The 20915-nt window shown below is 32.2% G+C and overlaps 1 protein-coding gene, 3 long non-coding RNA genes and 1 pseudogene across 5 annotated transcripts; 2 read left to right on the forward strand and 3 right to left on the reverse strand.

Moving 5' to 3' along the window:
- Nucleotides 1-248: 248 nt before the first annotated feature.
- LOC108471471 (callose synthase 5-like) lies at nt 249-5619 on the reverse strand (annotated as a pseudogene).
- Nucleotides 1533-4220, reverse strand: LOC128283515 (uncharacterized). The gene is made up of 2 exons (XR_008273876.1): nt 4092-4220; nt 1533-1727 (listed from the first exon to the last, which is right to left on the reverse strand). It is a non-coding gene; the product is annotated as an uncharacterized LOC128283515 (long non-coding RNA).
- Nucleotides 5620-7009: 1390 nt separating the features above from the next.
- Nucleotides 7010-10076, forward strand: LOC108472786 (heat stress transcription factor A-6b-like). 2 transcript variants are annotated; one of them, XM_053020910.1, is made up of 4 exons: nt 7010-7601; nt 8235-9437; nt 9572-9645; nt 9720-10076. In XM_053020910.1, exons 1-2 carry the CDS (start codon nt 7389-7391, stop codon nt 8964-8966), a joined length of 945 nt encoding a protein of 314 aa, XP_052876870.1. In that variant the 5' UTR covers nt 7010-7388; the 3' UTR covers nt 8967-9437; nt 9572-9645; nt 9720-10076. The 2 variants fall into 2 exon arrangements, with proteins under 2 accessions (XP_052876870.1, XP_017629830.1); XM_017774341.2 differs by having other exon boundaries at nt 7011-7694.
- A 2158-nt stretch (nt 10077-12234) lies between these two features.
- Nucleotides 12235-13007, forward strand: LOC128283505 (uncharacterized). Its single transcript, XR_008273866.1, has 2 exons — nt 12235-12473; nt 12580-13007. It is a non-coding gene; the product is annotated as an uncharacterized LOC128283505 (long non-coding RNA).
- A 1953-nt stretch (nt 13008-14960) lies between these two features.
- Nucleotides 14961-15756, reverse strand: LOC108473220 (uncharacterized). Its single transcript, XR_001869689.2, has 2 exons — nt 15512-15756; nt 14961-15229 (listed from the first exon to the last, which is right to left on the reverse strand). It is a non-coding gene; the product is annotated as an uncharacterized LOC108473220 (long non-coding RNA).
- Nucleotides 15757-20915: the final 5159 nt, after the last annotated feature.

Consider the following 20915-nt stretch of genomic DNA (forward strand, 5'->3'; position numbering starts at 1 on the left):
ACTCATGCTTAAAAGAGAAAACTAACAAGAAAAATGACATGGCAATTTCTGTTGAACCCAAACGCACTGTCTAACTTAGCCCCTACGCCCCGTTTTGTTGTTCACTTCTTAGAATTAAAACTCTCATTTTTTACTTAAATGAACTAACTGATAATAACTAACTTCTTCCTATATCTTTTATTCTCCTTTTTCCTTACTTACTTTCTAGCCCATAACAATATTCCCTCCCAAAGAAATGTTCCTTGTCCTCAAGGATGAAAATGGGGAAATTTGGTTTGAAGCAAGTTTAAAGATTCCCATGCTACATCATCAGGAAAAGAGTCAACCCATTTGACTACTACTTCAGTAACAGCTTCGTTGAATAGCAGCTTGGTCTGGAACTTTGAGACGAAGGGAAACCATGCCATTATAACTATTGGTGCAAACAGTAACACACCCATCATGTATTCATACCCTCTTGCTAGTGCCTTCACTGACCCCCACATTCCTATTTCCTTCACCAGTGTTTGGCATACTTGTGATATCTGCATAAGAGCCCATCCTATAGGCATAAAGGCTAGTATGATCTGAAAGATATCTCCAACTGTGGGATTAAGGAAATAAAAGAACATTGTAATGGTGACTATACACCCAATAAACAGTAGTAGCTTAAGAAGTCTAAACATTAGCTGGAAGTCTGCACTGAACTTCATTCTCCCCATCGACACTATCTTCCAAATAATCAACACCGTACCAATGACCAGCTAAGAAAAACCTTAAACCACAATGCTCTGTCGAATACCTTATTTGTTACTGGTGGTCATGTTTAGATGATACACAATTTCATACTGGTTAATGAAGAAGCGTATTGAAAGTATAATCTCAAAGAGACGTCTTATTAATCTAGTGTGGCGCAGGTGCTCCTGTTCTTCCTCCCACCAAGATTCCCAGCTCTTAACGGAGGAAACTCCAATACCACCTCTGCAACTTATCCACTTTGACCAGTCTTCCTAATCTTCTACTATCTGTTGCCATTCAAATCCTGATAGATTCAGAAGGAAAAGAGCAAACAGCAAGGATAAAACTAAGAACCCCATTGAAAATTAGAGGAGTGCATAAGAGATACCATCATCTGCTGCAGAACCATACAGCCTGTAACATATAAGCAATACCATTAGCTCCAGCCCTTTTACAAAGTGGCTTCTTGAGTACAAGCGATAGTCTTCTGCGAATTTCTCATGCCGCACCACAAAACCACTCCCTATTGCTTTGTATTTAGCCCTACCATGCAAAATAATGAGCTCAAAATAATGGACTCTTGTTCCAAAGGAGAAAGTGAAGAACACGGATGGCAACTGAAGCTGCATGATTATTGTAACGTCCTCTAACCCTATACCGTCACCGGAACAGGGTTACGAGACATTACCAGTTAGTACAGTCCAATTTCGGTCATTAATTAAAATAAATATTCACACACATCCTAGTTTTAAGATCCTTCGCGGTCCAATATGAACAGTAAATTCAATTCGGGACTAATTTAGAATTACTACGAATTTTTAGTAAATTTCAAAATTCATACTACATACCGTTGCCAACCATAATTTACTCATTTCATCAATACTTTTACAACCTAAATGACTCTCATTAAACATCCTGGGTACATGCCATTATCAATACTCAACATACTTTACCTTAATGAATTCGGGATCGTCTTGGGATGCTGATTCAACGTACTATCTTTACTTAACCTGCGCACTGAAACAAACCGTACGTTGAGTATGGTATACTCAATGGTATTTCTATAATCCGAACAATTAATAATATAACAAATACTTAAGATCATAATAACAATTACAATTATTCAATTATTTATTCATAGATAAATTTCAACTACTTACCATATAAATTTTATACAAATCATATAATAAACACAATAACATAATTGTTCAATTCTTAACTAAATCCATTATTATTTACTCCATTCTTTCACTTACTACTCGGTATAGCTTTCCTTAATTTACTCACAATTCAATATCATTAAACTATATTCAACTATACACTTATCAATCATATTCCATTTTAATTCATTTCAATAACAGTCAATTTCATTTATATCATATCAACTTATTATCCCTGATAGCTTTTAGTATATACATACGATTCATATATCTCAAATCACATTTCAATTCATCAAGTGGCATCATATATCATCAATGCGAACTCCAATCATTTCATGAACCTTTGGTTCATATTTTCAATTTCATATCTAAATTTTCAATTCTCAATTCAATTTCTCGTTTCATTTCAATAGCTTGATCAATCAAATTTATTTGATTTATCTTTCACTTATTTACCCCTATTAACAAACCCGGACTTTGACGGATACACGGATTCCAACCCAAATACACCAGTACGGCACATTGTGCCTAAAACGGTACATAGTACCTGGTCAGTATACGACACATAAAGTGCCTAAAACGACACACGAGGTGCCTGATATGACACACGAGGTGCCTGATACACGACACATAAAGTGCCTGATCGATAAAGCCGGCAAATCCCGTACACTTCCAGATCCTATGGCATGCCAATTATATCCGACTCAGCCCGACTAGTTAATAGGGCATTTCATTCACTTTCTCAATTTAATAATTCTTTCATCAATATACCATTCTGATAATCACATATGTTCATCCATTTTCACAATCCATACAATTTCATTCAATTCAACAATATATTTCAATTATTCACATTAATTCATAATTCAATACAATTCAATTCACTTTTCAATATCAAATATTCAAATATCACAATCTTATATATTCATATCAATTTCCTCATATTTCCAATCAATATATTTTTCAATATAATATTCATTCAATATTCAAATTTCTACATAAATCATATATATTCTATAATTCAATCAATATAAATTCAATCAAAATAATTTCAATCAATATAAATTCAATAAATTCATCGCATACCAAAATTAATTCGCTCCAATTGTAAAACATCATAATTCTAACACTAACAATTGCCATATGTATATAAATATAACAAATAATAACTAAGTTCAGATTATAGAAATACAAACCGTAATTTTCGAGCTAACTCTCGTTGACTTTGTCTTGTCCTTTCTTAGCCGAGATTTCCGGTACCACATTGACTACGAAATTAATACAATTCATAACCATTAATACATTACTAATTCATATCTTGAGTTACAGAATTCTAAATTAAGATCCGCTAATTTTTCCTGAAACTAGACTCACAAATATTCTTACAATAAAATTTTCAGAATTTTTGGTTTAGCCATTAAGTACAGTTTATTCTTCAAATTCACCCCTATTCTGCTGTCTGACAGTTTCATCCCTTCTTCACTAAAAATTAATTATCTCATAGTAAAGAACTCGGATAATATTCCCGTTGATTTCTCCTGAAAATATACTCATTAGGGATTCTAAAAATATAACTTTAAGCCTCTAATTATTTTTATTCAATTTTTGGCGATTTTCCAAAGTCAAAACAGGGGAACCAGAATTCATTCTGACCTTGTCTCAAAAATTCATTATATCTCATAATTTAAAATCCAATTGCTTATATAGTTTCTTCTATAAGAAACTAGACTCAATAATATTTAATTCCATATTTTATTCATCCTCTAATTCGATTTATACAATTTTTGATGATTTTTCAAACTTAGACTACTGCTGCTGTCCAAAATAGTCTTAGTACAAAATGTTGATTTACTTTAATTTCAATTTAATTCTAACTAAATTCACTTACTTTTCTATCTTAATTCATACTTTATTTCTACTCAATTTTAACCAAAATTAGACATAATTATCTATTTTTCATCATAAAACCATAATTTCAAAATTCTTTCAATTTAGTCCTTAAAGCATAAAACTTATGAATCACTTTACAATTCAATCCTTGTATCATTTTTAACTTGAATTTCTATCGATTTAGCCCTTAATTCATCATTTTATTTAACATGGAAAATATCTATAAATCTAATAACTATCAAAATATCAACTTAATTTCATCAAAACTTTGTTCTAAAACTTCTAAAACATCAAAATTAAGTAAAAAGGGCTTGATTGACTTACCTATTAAAGCTTAAAGCTTCAAACCTTCAATTTTCCCTTTTCTCCCCTTCTTTCTTTCTTTTTCTCCCGTGCCCTCTGTTTCGTTTCATTCTGTTTCTATTTCCTTTCATTTGCTTCTTTAGTTTATATATATAATATAATATAATATAATTAAAACATAAAGTATCTTTATTATATAATAATATAATAATATACTAAACATAAAAAAATCTTAGATTTTCTTCACGATAAACCGCCTCAATTTATACTTTTGTATAATTTCCCTTTTAGTCCTTTTTATTTTCTTTTAATCTATAATTCAACTTTCACACTTTATTCAATTTGGTCCTTTTACTTAATTACTCTTAATTAAATTAAATTCACTTAATTAAACTCTAATTAACCACTCATTTTACTTCGTAAATATTTTTAATAAATATTTACGAATCCATTTTTCAGAAACGGAGACCCGAAAATACACTTTTTCGGTAACAGTAAAATTCGGGTCATTACAATTATGATATCACCTAATGCAGTTTTAAATCCTCTCTCCAATCTAATCTCCATGACCATGGATAGTACTGTTAAGATACCTAATTAAACTATAGGATGTGAAGCCATGGCTGCCTTTAGAGAATTATTTCCCCTGGCTGAAGCATACTTTAGTATTGCCTCTTCTAAACCACTCAATGACAAATAAAGTCTTCCATACAGGAAAAAGTAGACTGTAAAGACAACCAACATTGAGCTGAAATAAAATCCAACAATGGTAAAGTAGCCGGACAACATACGAAAAAAGTCAAAACGATGGCCTAATCTGTAGATATCTCTGCTGAGTGTCTGCTCTCCGTTACCACGAGCCACTTTCGCTTCAAAAAGTGAGATTTGGTTTAACCCAACATCCCTACCTTTCCCAACCTGAATATATTCATGATGAGTAATGTTCCCTCGTCTCAAGGTTGAGTTAAAACCAGCAAAGATGTCCTCGCTCAAGTTGATGCCACAAGAACCCTTGTTGATGCCTGAAAGATACTATCGAACATATCTAGATAACCATAATGAAAATGAACCTTGAGTGGTCTTGCAAGAACTCTTTGACCAATGGTGACAAGGCTTGTTTCTTGATTTGACATGAACCAAGCTAAAGAAGAAACACTTCTCGTAAAGATGTACTCACGAACTCCTAAAATTGTAGGTGGCCTTACTCCATAACCTCATTAAATTCAACCAAAAGATTACGTAATTTGAATGCTTCTTCCAAGTAATTGTCCTTCGCAGATGCTCCCATCACATATGCCTGATTCCTTAGATGCACGCTACTCGCATCAACAGCATTTGGTTCCAATAGAGCCTGTGGTAACTCCTTGTCCTTAGGCAAAAACCCAAGAGGAGATCTTAAGACCCCCTTTTCTTTGTCCGTAGCCCCATTAGCTGGAGGTCCATTTGGTGGAGATCCGAAATACTGACTTAGCAAGGCCTGGAAGTCCCCATGGAACTCATCCTTGAATTCTTGGAACCGAGTCTCCATCTTAGTCTCTAAACGAACCATCTCCTCTTGAATTTTGGAAATCTCCTACTGCATACCACCAACCTCCTTTTGTAGGCGTGTTAAAACACTGTCAACAGCCATCACAGGGATCGTGAAAGCTCTGATACCTTTGTTGTGTGCTCAAAGTTGAATTAGAAAAGAGACGAAGAAGGCAGAGAGAATAGAAAAGAAGAGAGAGTCACTTAGATGAGGAAGAATACTGAGTTTTTCATTCCGTAATTTGATAATTATTTTTCCCATACAACCCATGCTTAAAAGAGAAAACTAACTAGAAAAATGACATGGCAATTTCTGTTGAATCCAAATGCACCGTCTAACTTACCTCCTATGCCCCATTTTGTTGTTCACTTCTTAGAATTAAAACTCCCCTTTTTACTTAAATGAACTAACTGATAATAACTAACTTCTTCCTATATCTTTTATTCTCCTTTTTCCCTACTTACTTTCTAGCCCGTAACAGGTGACTGGGAAATGAGAATGAAGACGAAAAGGGTTTAGAAGATGTGATTTTGGTGGTGATCGGATGGTGAGAAAATGAGGGAAAATTTTGAAGGTTTTTGACAAAAGAAAAAAAGATGAAGTGTAGAAGTAGCCAGAAAAGAAAAACAAAAATAAGAAAAGAAAATGAGGGAAAAGAAAAGAGGTACAAGAGGACACCATGTGGCAGCGCGTGATTGGCTAGCGCTACCACGTCAGTAAAAAGTTAACGGCGTTAGACTCGAGTACCAATTCAGTTGACAAAAAAAAGTTCAGGTACCAATCCGGGACTAAGAAAATTTATAAGTACCAATTTAGGAGAAGTGGATAAATTCGAGTACCAATTTTATATTTGACCCTTTTAAATAAAAACTAATATTAAAAATCAAATATGTACAAGTCAAATTAAGCTCAAGTTTACTTTTCTTAAATTGAGTTGGACTTGGACAAAAAAATAAACTCATTTTTCAGACCGACTCAAACTCAAACTCAAACTTAGAAAATTAATTTAATTACTTTACATAAAATCGACCCAATTCATGATCATCTCTATTCACAAAACAACCAACGTTTAACTGAAAAAAAACCTTCAATTAACCTCCTCAATTGGGTTGCTGGCAAGTAATTTCAAATTAAAAATGGGTATTGCACCACACATTGCCCTTCAAGTTCCAGAACTTTCTAATGACCACACAAAATCTGGCTGACTCTTGCTAGCCCAAATCCAATGAAGGAGAATGATACACGATCTAAATTCATTTTAAAAAAAAAAAGAAGAAGAAGCTTATTTATATTTAATTAAAAAAAAGTTAATTTCATCACGTTATTATAATTACACACAGATAAAACCAATAAAAAAAAGGGTGTGAGTCTATACACATATGACATATCTAATCTATTATATTACATAATATCTGTACTTAATCCCTTTATTTACGCGGATTTATTAGCTTTTCCCTTTTTTCTTTCCTTTTTCTTTATATAACTACCATACTGGACTATAACGGCATAAACTACCTTCCCAAACAAGAATCCGTCCACCACAATAAAATCTATAATCGTATCAGTTCTCTTTGGATACACCTTCTTCTTTTTCTTTCAAGACGTTAGTTTGGAATATAGGAACCGTCCCCTGTTCTAAAGTTCCCAATTTTTTTCTTTCCTTTCGACCCCTCTGCGTTTGATCAAAACAAAACTTCAGCGATAAACTTATAAATCGCCAAAACAAGAAATCAAATTCAACAAGGAATTACATCAAGTCGTGTTCTTTGAAGAAAGTTTCTTTTTACACCATGAATCCATATTTTCCGGTAAAGGAAGAGTACCCGAGTTCAAGTTATTCACAGTCCGACGATGATGCGCCACGGATGATGGAGCTGCCGCAACCGGTAGAGGGTCTCCACGATTCAGGGCCGCCGCCATTCCTTACCAAGACCTTCGACATGGTGGATGATCCTAGTACTAACTACATAGTTTCTTGGAGCAGCGGAGGCAGCAGCTTTATTGTATGGGATCCTCACTCTTTCTCCACTAATCTCCTCCCTAGATATTTCAAGCACAATAATTTCTCTAGTTTTGTTAGGCAGCTCAATACTTATGTAAGTGTTTCTTATCTTATCCCTTAATTTCTGTTCTCAATTTTGAATCTTCTGTTTTAAATCCTTATTTCTCCCAAATATTACTGCATTACTGCTTCTTCTTCTTCTTCTTGTGTGTGTGTGTCTTCTAAAATTTCCCTGTTTCAGATATCTTTCATTTTACGCGAATTAATTCATAACTGCTCTGGGATTAAAGCCTGTTTTCAGTCCAAACTCTGGAGCAAAAATGGTTGCTCACTTGGTCTTTTTGGTTGTTATTTTTTCACCCCCAATAGTTCTTTTGGAAGTGGGACCTTGCCCAATTATTCTTGGATGGCAAGACTCGGAAATAAAGGATTTGTTTATTAAGTGTATTGTCTGCATGCTCTTTGTCAAGTGATTGAATCGTTTACATAGTCTATCTCTGTCGTCAATGAAATTAAAAACAAGTTTTTTGTTTCTTCTGTCTCAAGTTTTTGATTGGTAATTGTGTGATTTAATTTGCCCTGAATCTTTGATGGTTGATAAGTTGATAGTTTGGAATTTTTCATTTTCCTGCAGGGTTTTAGAAAGATTGATTCAGACAAATGGGAGTTTGCCAATGAAGGTTTTGTCAGAGGCCAAAGGGATCTTCTAAAGAGTATTAGGAGAAGGAAGACCACAACATCTCAGCTCCCAACATCTCAACAATCTCTTGGTCCTTGTGTTGAAGTTGGCAGGTTTGGACTAGATGGAGAAGTTGATCGTTTGAGGCGTGACAATCAGGTCTTAACGATGGAATTAGTGAAGCTAAGACAGCAGCAACTGAGCACTCGAGCTTATATTCAGGCCATCGAAGAAAGGCTGCAATGCACAGAAAAGAAGCAGCAGCAAATGATGTCTTTCTTGGCAAGAGCAATACAGAATCCGTCATTTCTGCAGCAGTTAATGCAACAAAAGGAGAGAACAAAGGACCTTGAAGAAGCGATGTCTAGGAAAAGGATGCGGCCAATCGTTCAACTACCTCTTGGTGTAGACGTAGGTGAATCAAGCCGCGGTAGCGATGGGACGAATCCTGTTAAAACTAAACCTTTAGAATTTGGTGATTATGGATACCAAGTAACAGAATTGGAAGCACTTGCACTGGAAATGCAAGGTTATGGTAGGACAAGAAGGGGGCAAGAGGAATCCCAAAATGGGCATGAGCATCGAGAGAGCCATGACAAAGAACTTGATGAAGGATTTTGGGAAGAATTATTGAATGAGAAATTTTTAGAGTTAGATATACCAGGAACTGAACTTGCTAGAGATTAAGATGTGAATGTGAATGTGTTGGCTGACCGGTTGGGCTATTTGTGTTCAAGTCCGAAGTACAGAAAATAAACACCTAGATTCCATAGTATAGCTACTTATAAGCACTAGAATGCCATTCCCTCGGTGACAGATTCTCTTTGGTGGGAGGTCTTATCACATCCAGCATGTTTCTTTTACTTCATCCCTAATATTTTTCATCAAACGGGTCTTCAAAAAAGAGATATGTCATCATCATCATTGCTTTTATGCTTTCTTGTTATTGACAGGATAGGGGGAATTGCATACCAAGAACCGTGCCCGTGGAAAATCACTCTTGTTACTGGTGTTTCTAACCTCTTTTCTTCATCTGCCATTCCATTTTTTCCCCACTTTAATAATAACTTCACTGCTTATCTTTCTCCATCTCTGGTTAGGTTTTGCAGCTGTAGATTATAGGACCTATGGTGGTCACCGTCATGACTTGGTTTCAAGGTTCTTGGTTTTTTTCCCCCTTCTTTCGTTTAACCCCATGAAAAACACCCTGTGTACTATCCAGAAAATATTTAATTCATTAATTTAATTGGCTACACTCGTTTAATTATTTTCTTGGCCTTAAATGAGTGTAGATTGTTCTCCTGAAGCAGTTGAAAATGGACAAAATTAGGAGCCAGTTGCAAGAAAACACAGCAATGATCACTTGGTAGTTATTTTGAACTTTTTTGTCGGTTTCATATTTCATGTATTTAAATTGGTGTCTTCTTTCTTATGAGACAGTAGTAAAAGAGAGACGTGGTCGGTGATAATGAACAATCATGGGGTCTTAACAATTGTACCAACGAAGATATTTTCATGGCAACGGCTATTGGATTCTCATTGGTCGCTTTCCAATCTTTTCACCTACTTTCAGAGCTCTCAACTGGTAATATACATATCTACAAATACCAAACAAGTGAATCCGTTGCTTGCTTTTGCTCAATTCTCCTCTAATATAGATAAAATCCCAGAGTTCCCTGATAAACTCTTGAGATTATTATTATTATGGTTTTGTTGATTCGTCTAGGTGCTGTCTGTATCTTTATAAAGAATAACATACATGATCATATGCTCAAATGTGACTTTCATGGTGTCAAATATTTTCTCATTTTTTGTGGCTAAAATTGCATGGGCGGATATGTTGGCTACTAGTTTGCGCCACAAATCCATTGAAATTTGGAAGTGTTCCAAAATGGGGCTAAAAATTGTCCCTGCAATAAACAGTGAAACGATCGGAGTCATGATTTCCGCTGAGTCACACTGATTCGTCCTCGTAATTTCTTTTGAAAATAATTTTGGGATTCCAAACACGTATTGAATGACATTTTCTTTTTGTTACTTTTGAATCTCGGAATATATGTATTAGGGTAAAGTAAAAATTTTATTTAGGGATAGAAATTAAATTATAATTTTATAATAGTAAAATATAATTTTAAAATATTAAGTTAAAATCTATTATTTTTAACGGAGTTAAAATATAATTTTATCTTTATTAATTTAAAATTTTAAAATTTTAAGTAGTCAAAATGAAAATTTTTTCATTTTAAGAAGATTGAGGATCAAATGAGTACAGAATATGAATATGTATTAGGTTACAATCTTATTTTATTTAACACATATAACATCCTTGTAAGTCACTTGTGAAATATTTTTATTTTAATAACAGTGTTAGCTTTGATTTTTTTTTAAATTTACACACTTATTTTTGCACATGATTCATACATTTTATTATATTTTTATGATATTATGAATGAGGATTTTTAAAAATATTAATACTAATATTTTTGGTGAAAAGAAAAGAAACCGAGCATATAAAAACCCAGGAAGCAAACAAGGCTGACTTTGAAATTGAAGCCATAGCATCCCAAAGCAAACAAAAAGAACTTGGAGAAATAATTACAATATAAAGTCATTAGTTACATTATAAAATTGTGAATAATGAATATAAATATTTTATATGAAAAAATTTTAAAGTGAAAAACTATAAGTAAATGAGTTTTCAACTTTTTACTAAATGAGTAAATAAATCAAAATATAATATAGAGAAAATTAATTTAAAACTCGAATACAAAATTCAAAATCCAAAATTAATTTAAAATTTTGAATACAAAACTCAAAATCTTAAAAAGCAAATCAGTAAATAAAACTCTTAAATTTAAAGGACATTCACAAAAGGGATATAAAATACTTTCATGATTACTACAAAACTCTCACCAAAACTAATATACTACTACATTTTGACATTTCAAAATAAAGACACAAAGTATATTTAAATAGATTAAAATTGAAATTTTAATCATATTAAAATATCTCTAAAATAATTAAAGTTATTATAGATATATAGACACTTAAAATCTCCAAGTTTATCAGCTATTACCCAAAAATCTGCCCAAACAAAGCTGGAAATGAAATATTTTATTCAGATTTTTTGTCCAAAATTCAAAATGTGAGAGTTGGCCCACCTTTCATTAAAGGGAAAGGACAAAAGTAGATTTTTCTAGCTGAGCTCCATAGGCTTTAAAAAATAAAAGAAACTTTTACTTCTACGGATGTTTTTTTCTTTGAATTTTGATATCACATAATTGCATGTACTTTCCTCCTCCTTTTTTCCTGCTATAAATTAGAGCCAAATTTCCACATTTTATCCTTTATGGTTTTTAAAAATAAAATATAGTTTATAAATATCGAAGAATTTTTTAAACTATGTTTGTATGATTAATATTTTAATAATTTAATTATTATATTTTATTTTCTATCAAATTAAAATTTTTAACTATTTTTTATATAAGAACTTTTAATTGTTCAATAAGTATCACTATATACAATATTTAAAATTAATATGATAGACTTAACATATACAATTATATCAATAAATTCATGGTTGAAACATCCCTCCTTTTTATATTTATGTAAATTTTGATGAATGACAATTTTTAAATCTTATTAAAATTTAATGCATTAACAACTCTTATTATAGTATAAAAATTTGACACATTCAGATATTTGTGTTATCATATTATTTTGTGAGGCATTAAAATGAATAATAAGAACTGAGGTGACTCCCAGTACTGTTTGGGCCCAATAACACAATATCTATCTACCCAGGCTCAGAGAAGATAGGATGGAGTTTGGACCATAAACGACAGAAACAAAATGAAGCCATAAATACAATATAACCATCTGGAACTAAAATTATCAAATCGAATTCACTTTCTTCGTCCCATTAGGTTAAATATCTTGCACATGTTGAACCCAACATCATATGATCGATAATATGTGCTAACATGAGGGTTGGTTCTTGCCTTTGGCTACAATTTACCATTTTAAACCATAATCACATGCATGGTGTATGCGACCGGATTAGTTGCCATTTTTGTTAATTGTGTCATAAAGTTGCTAACCTTTTATCAGTGTTTTTAGATGAGAAATGGAGACACCTCTTTTATGGTTTAGGGTTGCAAAGGGGTTCTGTTCCAAGGAAACAATGCATGACATGTGAGTTTTTGTCTTTTGGACAAGGCAAGTTTTTCTCTGTCCATACCATTATTATTATGATGGTATACAATTGTCTTCAACTTTTATTATTACTGCCTGATCTTAGCATAGGTTCTAAAAGATGGAAAACAGGATATCTGTGGAATTTCTCTGCGGGGGGGTAAAAAGTTATTCAAGTTTTCAGAAATGATTGAAGTCCACAAAAATCTTAGGATCAAGTAGATATAATGAAGTTGAAGATGAAGATAACATGTATATATATTCTATGCATCATATTGGTGCAAACCAGCAAGACCGTGAATGGAGGGACCAAAAAGAGCAAATAAATTTGTAATCATGTCATTATTATTGTTATTGCAATAATAATAGTCTTGAATTCTTGATAGCATGGTCCTACTTCTGCCCTCGTCTCATCCGTGACTCTTTCTACTTATTATTTACCACAATCAACATATTCGCTTCACTGCCAATATGTGATTAGATTTGAAATTATATTTTATAATAAATTTGTACAATAAAAAATTTTAAAGAGAATTCAGATGAATAATTAACTGCAATCATTATAGAATATTTTGTACAAAATTATGAATTTTCTAAATATAGACAATCAAATTTTATCAGGATATATATCAACATAACATGATAAAAATAACTAAGACTCAATCATATAAAAATAACATAAACATATCTTGGTTTTTATGGAAGGTTAAAGCTCTTGCTAGAACTCGTTTGGTATGGGTTTAAACCGTGTAATCTCCATTCTCTACCCCGATATTGTATCAAAAAAATAAGATATAATGATTTTTTGGCCCTCCAATTTTACAAAAAATAGTCATTTAGCCTTCCATTAATTTTTTTCACCTCTTTTAGCCCTTGAATTTGTATTTTTGTCAAATCACTTCAAAATGGATAGAAAATTTAATGTTTATTAATTTTGCTAATGTGGTATACATGTGGATTGCCACATAGATGACACATTAGCATTTAATTAATTTTTAAAATTTAAAATATAACTTTTATATTTTTAATAATTTTAATGATTTTAATATTTAAAACAGTTTTATATTTTTTGAGTTTTAAATTTTAAAAATTAATTAAACGTTGACATGTCATTCACGTGACATGTGTATGTAACGTTAACAAAGTTAAAAACATTAAACTTTTCATTCATTTTAGGTGATTTGACAAAAAATGTAAGCTTAATGGTTAAAAGACAAGAAAAATGAAAACTAAAATGTTTTTTTTTTTTGTAAAGTTGAAGGGTCAAATAAATCATTATACCAAAAATAACATAAGCATAATTCAATTACATGAATATGTTAAAATCTACATAAAAATAATTATTATGTGTAATAGAATACAAATACGATTATTAGATGACTTTCCAAACGCAAGTTTAATGTGTCAATTTATATAAGTATATAATATCTAGAATATATTTTTGGCAAAAGAATATGATGATGCATGACATAAAAGTGAAAATTATTTTAATAATGTTAATTAGACTTGATAATTTCGGATATATGACACAATTAGGTAAAAGTATCGCAAAGATCTCTATACTAAAGTTAGATTGCGTTTTGTTCATCTACTTTAAAAAATGGACAAATTAGTCCATGTTCATTAGATCAAAGAGTAAATCAGTCCTTTTTGTTAAAAATTTCATCTATTTGTACATATAAAAATTGACATACCCGACGGAATAACCAGATAATGAGACGTGGTGTGCCACATGTACGTTTTGCTGGCAGTAGAAACCAATTTTTGTTAGTAGAAATTGATGGTGTTTTTAACAAAAGGCCCAATTTGCTCTTTAATCTAACGTATTAGGATCAATTTGCTAATTTTTTTTAATAAAGAAAACAAAATACAATCAAACTTCTAATATAAAGGCCTCCATGGTATTTTTATTGAACTAATACACCGAAAAAGAAAAAACACAACTGATGAATGTGTAGAAATCTAATATAAAATAGATTATAAACATATAAATTCAGATAAATATATAATACGTTGAATATTATTACTACTTAAAAATAATACCAACATGATACAAATAATAGACATGTTTCTCTTTTCCTTTTTCTTCTTATTTCTTTTCTTTTTTTTTCTTTCTATTTGAACAAAAAAAAAGATAGAGAGAGAGAGAGTAAGAAATACCTTAAATTGTCCTTCAAATTTTAATTTATACATAAGCTTACTTGTCTTAAGATTATGCATCTCCACTTCAAATTAAGCAATTGTGTTTAATAGATTAATAATTATAGATTTAGTTTTTATTTGTTCTTATACATTTCATGGAAATGACTCTAACATAAAAGGAAAATTGCAAGAATACTTTTTGTAAAAAAAAAAAAAAAAATTCTCATACCATCGTATTTTAGGAATTACTTTTTTTTTATAAGTTATTTGAATGTGGATAATAAATGTAACGACCAATTTTGGCCCGGGCCCGCTAAAACAAATCCCAAACCTATATATATAAAATAAATAAATAATAATAATAATAACACAGTCCAATTATAAAAACCAATAGCCCAAACTAACAGCCCCAAACCAGCTACATAACCCCTAGCCCAACAATTAAACCTAACCCACACTTACAAGGCCCAATAGGCCCAAAATATTAAAATTAGACAGAGCCCTAGCTGTCTACTTGCGCCGCAGCAGTCCGAGCCCCCCAGCGCCTCCATCCACGCCAACCCTGGCCTCCGTACGCCAGCACAACCCTCGTACGCCAAGCACGCACTCCGTACCTGCAAACAGACAAGGCAAAAGAACAAATACGAACAAAAAAAACAGCGGGGCAGTAGCAAATAGGGAATATTGTATTATTTTTCTCTTATTTTCTTCCTTTTTCGCCTATAAAGGCCTAAAAAAATCATTGTATTGAGACTACGAATAGATTCAACAAAAAAAGAACAATCAAATATATAAAATCGATCAAGGTGATTTTCTGATTAAAATCTCGGATTTCTTTTAGTTTCGTTCGCCTGGGTTTTGTGTTCATATATTCGAAAGAAAAAAAAGGGGCTTACCTTCGTTTTTGGTTCCCTCGAATCCTCACTGGCTTCGTTGCAATCGGAGTTTGGGTGTTGATTCTGAGATCTTTGAGCGTAGCCTTGGATTCGTGATTGGACAGAGCCTGATTAGGCTTTAGCGTGATGACCGGCGGCTAAACATGGAGGCCAAACGGCAGTCCAAGGGCGCCTCTTGATTCGGCCGAATGAGAAGGGAAGAAAAGGGGCTTTAGGATCTGTTTTGTTTTCTTTTCAAATGGCCAAGAATCAGTTTAGGGTTTGTTTAAATTTTGGTTTCTATAAAACGAAGGAAATGACGTCGTTTTAGGCCAATTCCTATGGCTTCAAAACGGTGCCGTTTAAGAGCACCAACCCGATGACCTGGCCCACGTTCGAACGAGACCCGCGCTTTTGGCCTTGGAGGGTTAATTATGCATTAAGTCCTCTCCTTTTGCGTGTGCATTCAATCACGCCTTATCTATTCCGCTTCATTTTTTAAATTAGCCCTGTAATTTGTGCGTGTTTGCGCTTTAGTCTGTGTCTCTGCTCTGCGTTTTAGAACTTGGGTTATTTCCAATTCTAGTCCTTTTACATTGACGCGCATCACGCATTGGCCCTCTTTTGATTATTTTATTTATAAACTAGCCTATTCATTTTAATCGTATTTTAATTGAGTCCTTTTAATTTAGTTCATTATCTTTTAATTGTTTAGCATTTATTTTATTTTCATATACATTTTAAATTATTTTGATAATTCACTCTTTTATTATTAAACTATTATCTTAAAATTACTTTGTATATCATATTGTGTCAAAATTTTGTATAATATTTAATTTACGTTTAATTTATATTAATAATGTATGATTTATGATAAGTGTAGTTTATTTTGTACACATTATTAGTTCTATGTTATTTTACACATAATTTCTTTTAAATCTATTTATTTGTATTTCTTTTCAAATTTATTACGTATATAATTTATTCTCTAAAACATGTTTTATAATTTCCTTGTTATTTAAAATTATTTCATGTATATATTGTTTTATCATATATTGGTTTGCTATTCATCATGTATATTGTTTATTCTTTATCTTTATTATATCTTCATTATATATATACATTGATTTTCATTATTGTATATATCACCACCTTTAAGTAGATATATTTTGTTTTTTTAAAAATATATATTTTTGGTATGTTATTTGCTCCAAATCTCTTCTTCCACAATGTTTACTTTAATATTATTTATTAGTCTTATTTTTATATGCAAATCATTTCAAACCCATATGTTGCTCATTTGTAATTTTTTCATATTAAATAGTTTTCAAATTGTTTCCATATTGTTTTGTATATTGTTTATATTGTTTTGTTATAAATTTATTTTCATACTTATATATACATAAATGTTTCCTATATTATCAGTTTTGAATGGTTGAACATTATGTTTTTACATGCATTGTTGATATTCTATTATTTTATGTATTTCATCGTACATTTCCTTTTAAATCATTTTTATACATATACATATATAAATTAAAAAGAACCTATTATGTATATAGTTCATTACACAAAAACATATTTTATTACATATTCTTTTGTTATTTAAGAACCTTTCATGTTTTGTATATTATTTAAGTTTTCTTTCATTTTGTATGTATATTGTCAACTGAAAATAGATGTTTTATTTTGCATGCTATTCGATTCAAGATCATTTGTAATGATTATTTATATAGTATTTTATCTATGTAAATTGTTTTAAATTCAAGCATGTAGTATTCGTTCATCGATTCATCTTTTTTTATTGTCTTCTATCATATTAGTTTTATTTTGTTTGGTACATTATGGGGAAATTGTTTTATATTATTTCATGTATATTGGTTGCACATTATTAATTCGCCTTCTTATGTATTATTATACCATTTATTGTTCACCCATGCATGCTGTCGTTGCATTATTTATTTGTTCATTATTGCCATGTCAATTATTCTCCATGCATGATTGAGATTGAGCTATATTTCCAAGCTAATTGTACTTAGTTGTAAGTGTTTGGTAGTTGGTCAAATAAATCGTATTGCCTCCACTCTTCCATAGTCGTATCTTATGCGTACACCTATTACCTCATATCATCGTTTTTCACTTGGTTTTTGAGATGCGATTCTATAAAATCCAAATTTTTACGATTAATTTCGTCTTATTTCGAGTCGAATTAATACGTCTTAAGCTAGCTTTATAATCATTCATTCAAAAATTCTTTAAAACGAAGATGAGATTTGATATTTAACAATTCGCGAAATCGTGCCCTAACGTGTTGGGTTGCAACTTCGCGTTTGCTCAAAACAATCGAATATCATTTCAAAATTTCACTCATGTCTTTTAAAATGCCTTAAACGAAGGCGATATACGATATTTGGCAATTTTTGGAATCGTGCCCTAACGTGTTGGGTTGCAATTTTGATTGTTTAAAATAATCAAATATCCCTTCAAAATTTCACTCAGGTCTTCTAAAAATCCTTTAAAACGAAAGTAATACTCAGTGTTTGGCAATTTGAGAATCGTGCCCTATCGTGCTGGGTTGTGATTTCTCGTTTGTTTAAAACAATCGAATATTCCTTTAGGTTTGCATTCATGTTTATTAAAAACTTTTCAAAATGAAGGCGATGTTCGATGTTTGGCGATGTGAGAATCGAGCCCTATTGTGCTGGGTTGCGCTTATTCATTTGCTCAAAACAATCGAAGATCCCTTCGGAATTTCACTCGTATTTTCTAAGGTGAGGCAATGTTCGAAGTTCGAAAATTCGAGGAATCGTGTCCTACTGTGCTAGGTTTCAATTCTTTTGTTGGACCAAATAGTTGGGCATCCTTTTGTTAATTTCAAATTATAAACTTTCGGACGTCGAAACAAGAAGATTTTGACAATCAACTTGAGTTATTCAACTGTTATAAAAAAAGAACCACATTTCAAAAATATTTTTAATTTTAGACATAAGGACAGTATTTAATCAATTTGGTACCAATTTTGGGCGTAATGAGGGTGCTAATCCTTCCTTATACGTAACCGACTCCCAAGCCTGTTTTCTCATATTCTCGTAGACCAGAACTGTTATTTTAGTAAACCAAAAATGTTTTATTAAAATAACCAAATTCTTAAGTGATCCGATCACACCAAAACAAAAGGGTCGGTGGCGACTCCATGCATTTATTTTTCAAAAGTCGATTTCCTCCTTTTCTTAAATATTAAATTTTTTAAATCAAGGGGTGGTTTCGACAATAGACAAAAAGAATATACGTTATTTGTATAATTTAATTATACCATCATAGTATAACTGCAAGAATATTTTTTGTCTTCTAATTTTGTTTTTTTAATCTGTCGAGTGGTGATTCATTAAAATATAGGTTTCATTTTTTTCTGAAAATGAGACTATTTATACTTTTTATCGAACACAAAGGCTGGAGTCCAACTGTAAAAAAAGTCAGCGCTCGTGAGTCGTGACTGCCAACAGAAACTGTCGTTTTTTTTTTTTCGTAAAAGAAGAAAAAATAAATAGTTAAGAAGAGGGCTATCTGTTTAGCTTTCTCGTGAGACCTGACTCATTTAGTAGAACTCAATGTGGGCCCTGTCCTATCGTCCTCGGCCCCGCCTTCGTACCCATATAAATCAGCCCTACCTTCTGTTTGGGCTCTAAAATTTAAGGCCACCTCTTTCAGTCCGACTTCACCTCTGAAGCCTACTGGTTTTAGGGACCTTCTTTAATCTTGGGACTCCTGTTTTTTGTATGCCACCAAACAAACCTGCTGCCTCATACTCGCCCCAACGCTATTGCGCTGACTACTGAATCCCAATCCTTTTTTTTATATCCCGTTCATGTGACATTCGATGCTTTGAGCTTATTATATAAGTTAAAATAAAAATAGCTGAGTTTGGGTAACAGAATCTTGGTTACATAAAGAGTACACACGAGAGTATGATAACAAAATTTCCACGAAAACGGAGAGGAAAGCTCAAATTTTGAGTAAACCTTGTTTGTGTTGTTGCACGGCAAGTGAGCCAAAACTGCATGCGAGAATCTGGTAATAGAAGGAACCCGTGAATCAGGCATGGACCCCCCCACCTCCCCCCTTTGCAACTAGGCTTTGCCATTCTTTCCCAATCCCTATTCTCTACACATTCAAAACAGAGCAATATATATATGTGTGTGTGTAGAAATATTTTACTAAAATGAATTGCCAATAGAAAGACTATAATTAGATGGTTATCATAACTCTGCATGAATACAAGAATAGCTTGGAAAGCTAAAAGTTTCTTTTATTTGTGTTGTTGGGATTTTGGCCAGTTGCCTATGAGCATGTGGCAATCCCTGCACCCTAATTGGTGGGATTTTCTTTGTTAAAAAAACTTGAAAACCCAAACTTTGAATTGGTCCAATTGGTTCGTTAGCATTAATGTTTTTAGGCACTTGTTTGTAGTCAAGATTTTAAAGTCGAATCTTTATTTTCAATATATTAAGTTAGGCTTCCAAAAAGACTAGCAGACTAACATTAGAGCAAAGACCACCCTATTCCAACTTTGTCCTCTACCTACCAGTTCAAGATTTTATAACAAGTCAGCCAAATGGGGCTTCCATTTTCCTTTCTCTCGATATATATATCTTTTTGCCCAATTACCAGTCATAAAGCCTATATTCAAGCCAAACTTCTTGTCCCAACAAATCCTTTTTCTTTTTGGCTGTTATTTGTTTTATTTACGAGAAGGAAGATTTTAGCTACCTTGGACAGTCAAAAAATAATTCAGATATATAACATCTGCATTCTTAAATCTTACTAATTATTAACGTATTTTAGATTAGCTTGATGGCTTTTATTAGTGAGAAAACTCCACATTAATTAATTGGAGAGATGACGAGTACATGTAGTTTGTTAAGTTGTGGCAATAGGATACATACCAAGAAGAGACGCAAGGTGAATCAATGACCACGCGTATATAAATAATTATTATGAATCTCACTCAAAGTTCGGATATGAGAACAACCCCCTGCCCATAGTATTCCAAAGTAATTAATGTGTAAGAAGAAGAAGATATGCATATAATATGGTATATCTAATTGTTTCATAAGGGTCTCTCGAAATGCAAAAATGGGTCCTATCTCTTACACACGTCTCTATTTTTTATGATAATTAATATATATGGGGATTGGTTTGCATGGTTTGCTTTTGCTCCCTCTGCCTCTGCCCCTGTCTCTAAGTCATAGTTCGGACTAAGATCTGCTGCCAATGCCCACGCATGCCCTCTAAGGAAGAGAATCCTCCTTATATTTTACATGCATTATTTTTATATCCATTAATAAACCAAAATAATCAAAGCTAAGATACTACCAGCTGGTTGCGACAAATTAATTAAGGGGATAGAATGGTCAATTTGATGCTA

The sequence above is a fragment of the Gossypium arboreum genome, chromosome 11 (assembly GCF_025698485.1).
Source record: "Gossypium arboreum isolate Shixiya-1 chromosome 11, ASM2569848v2, whole genome shotgun sequence".
Classification (NCBI taxonomy): domain Eukaryota; kingdom Viridiplantae; phylum Streptophyta; class Magnoliopsida; order Malvales; family Malvaceae; genus Gossypium; species Gossypium arboreum.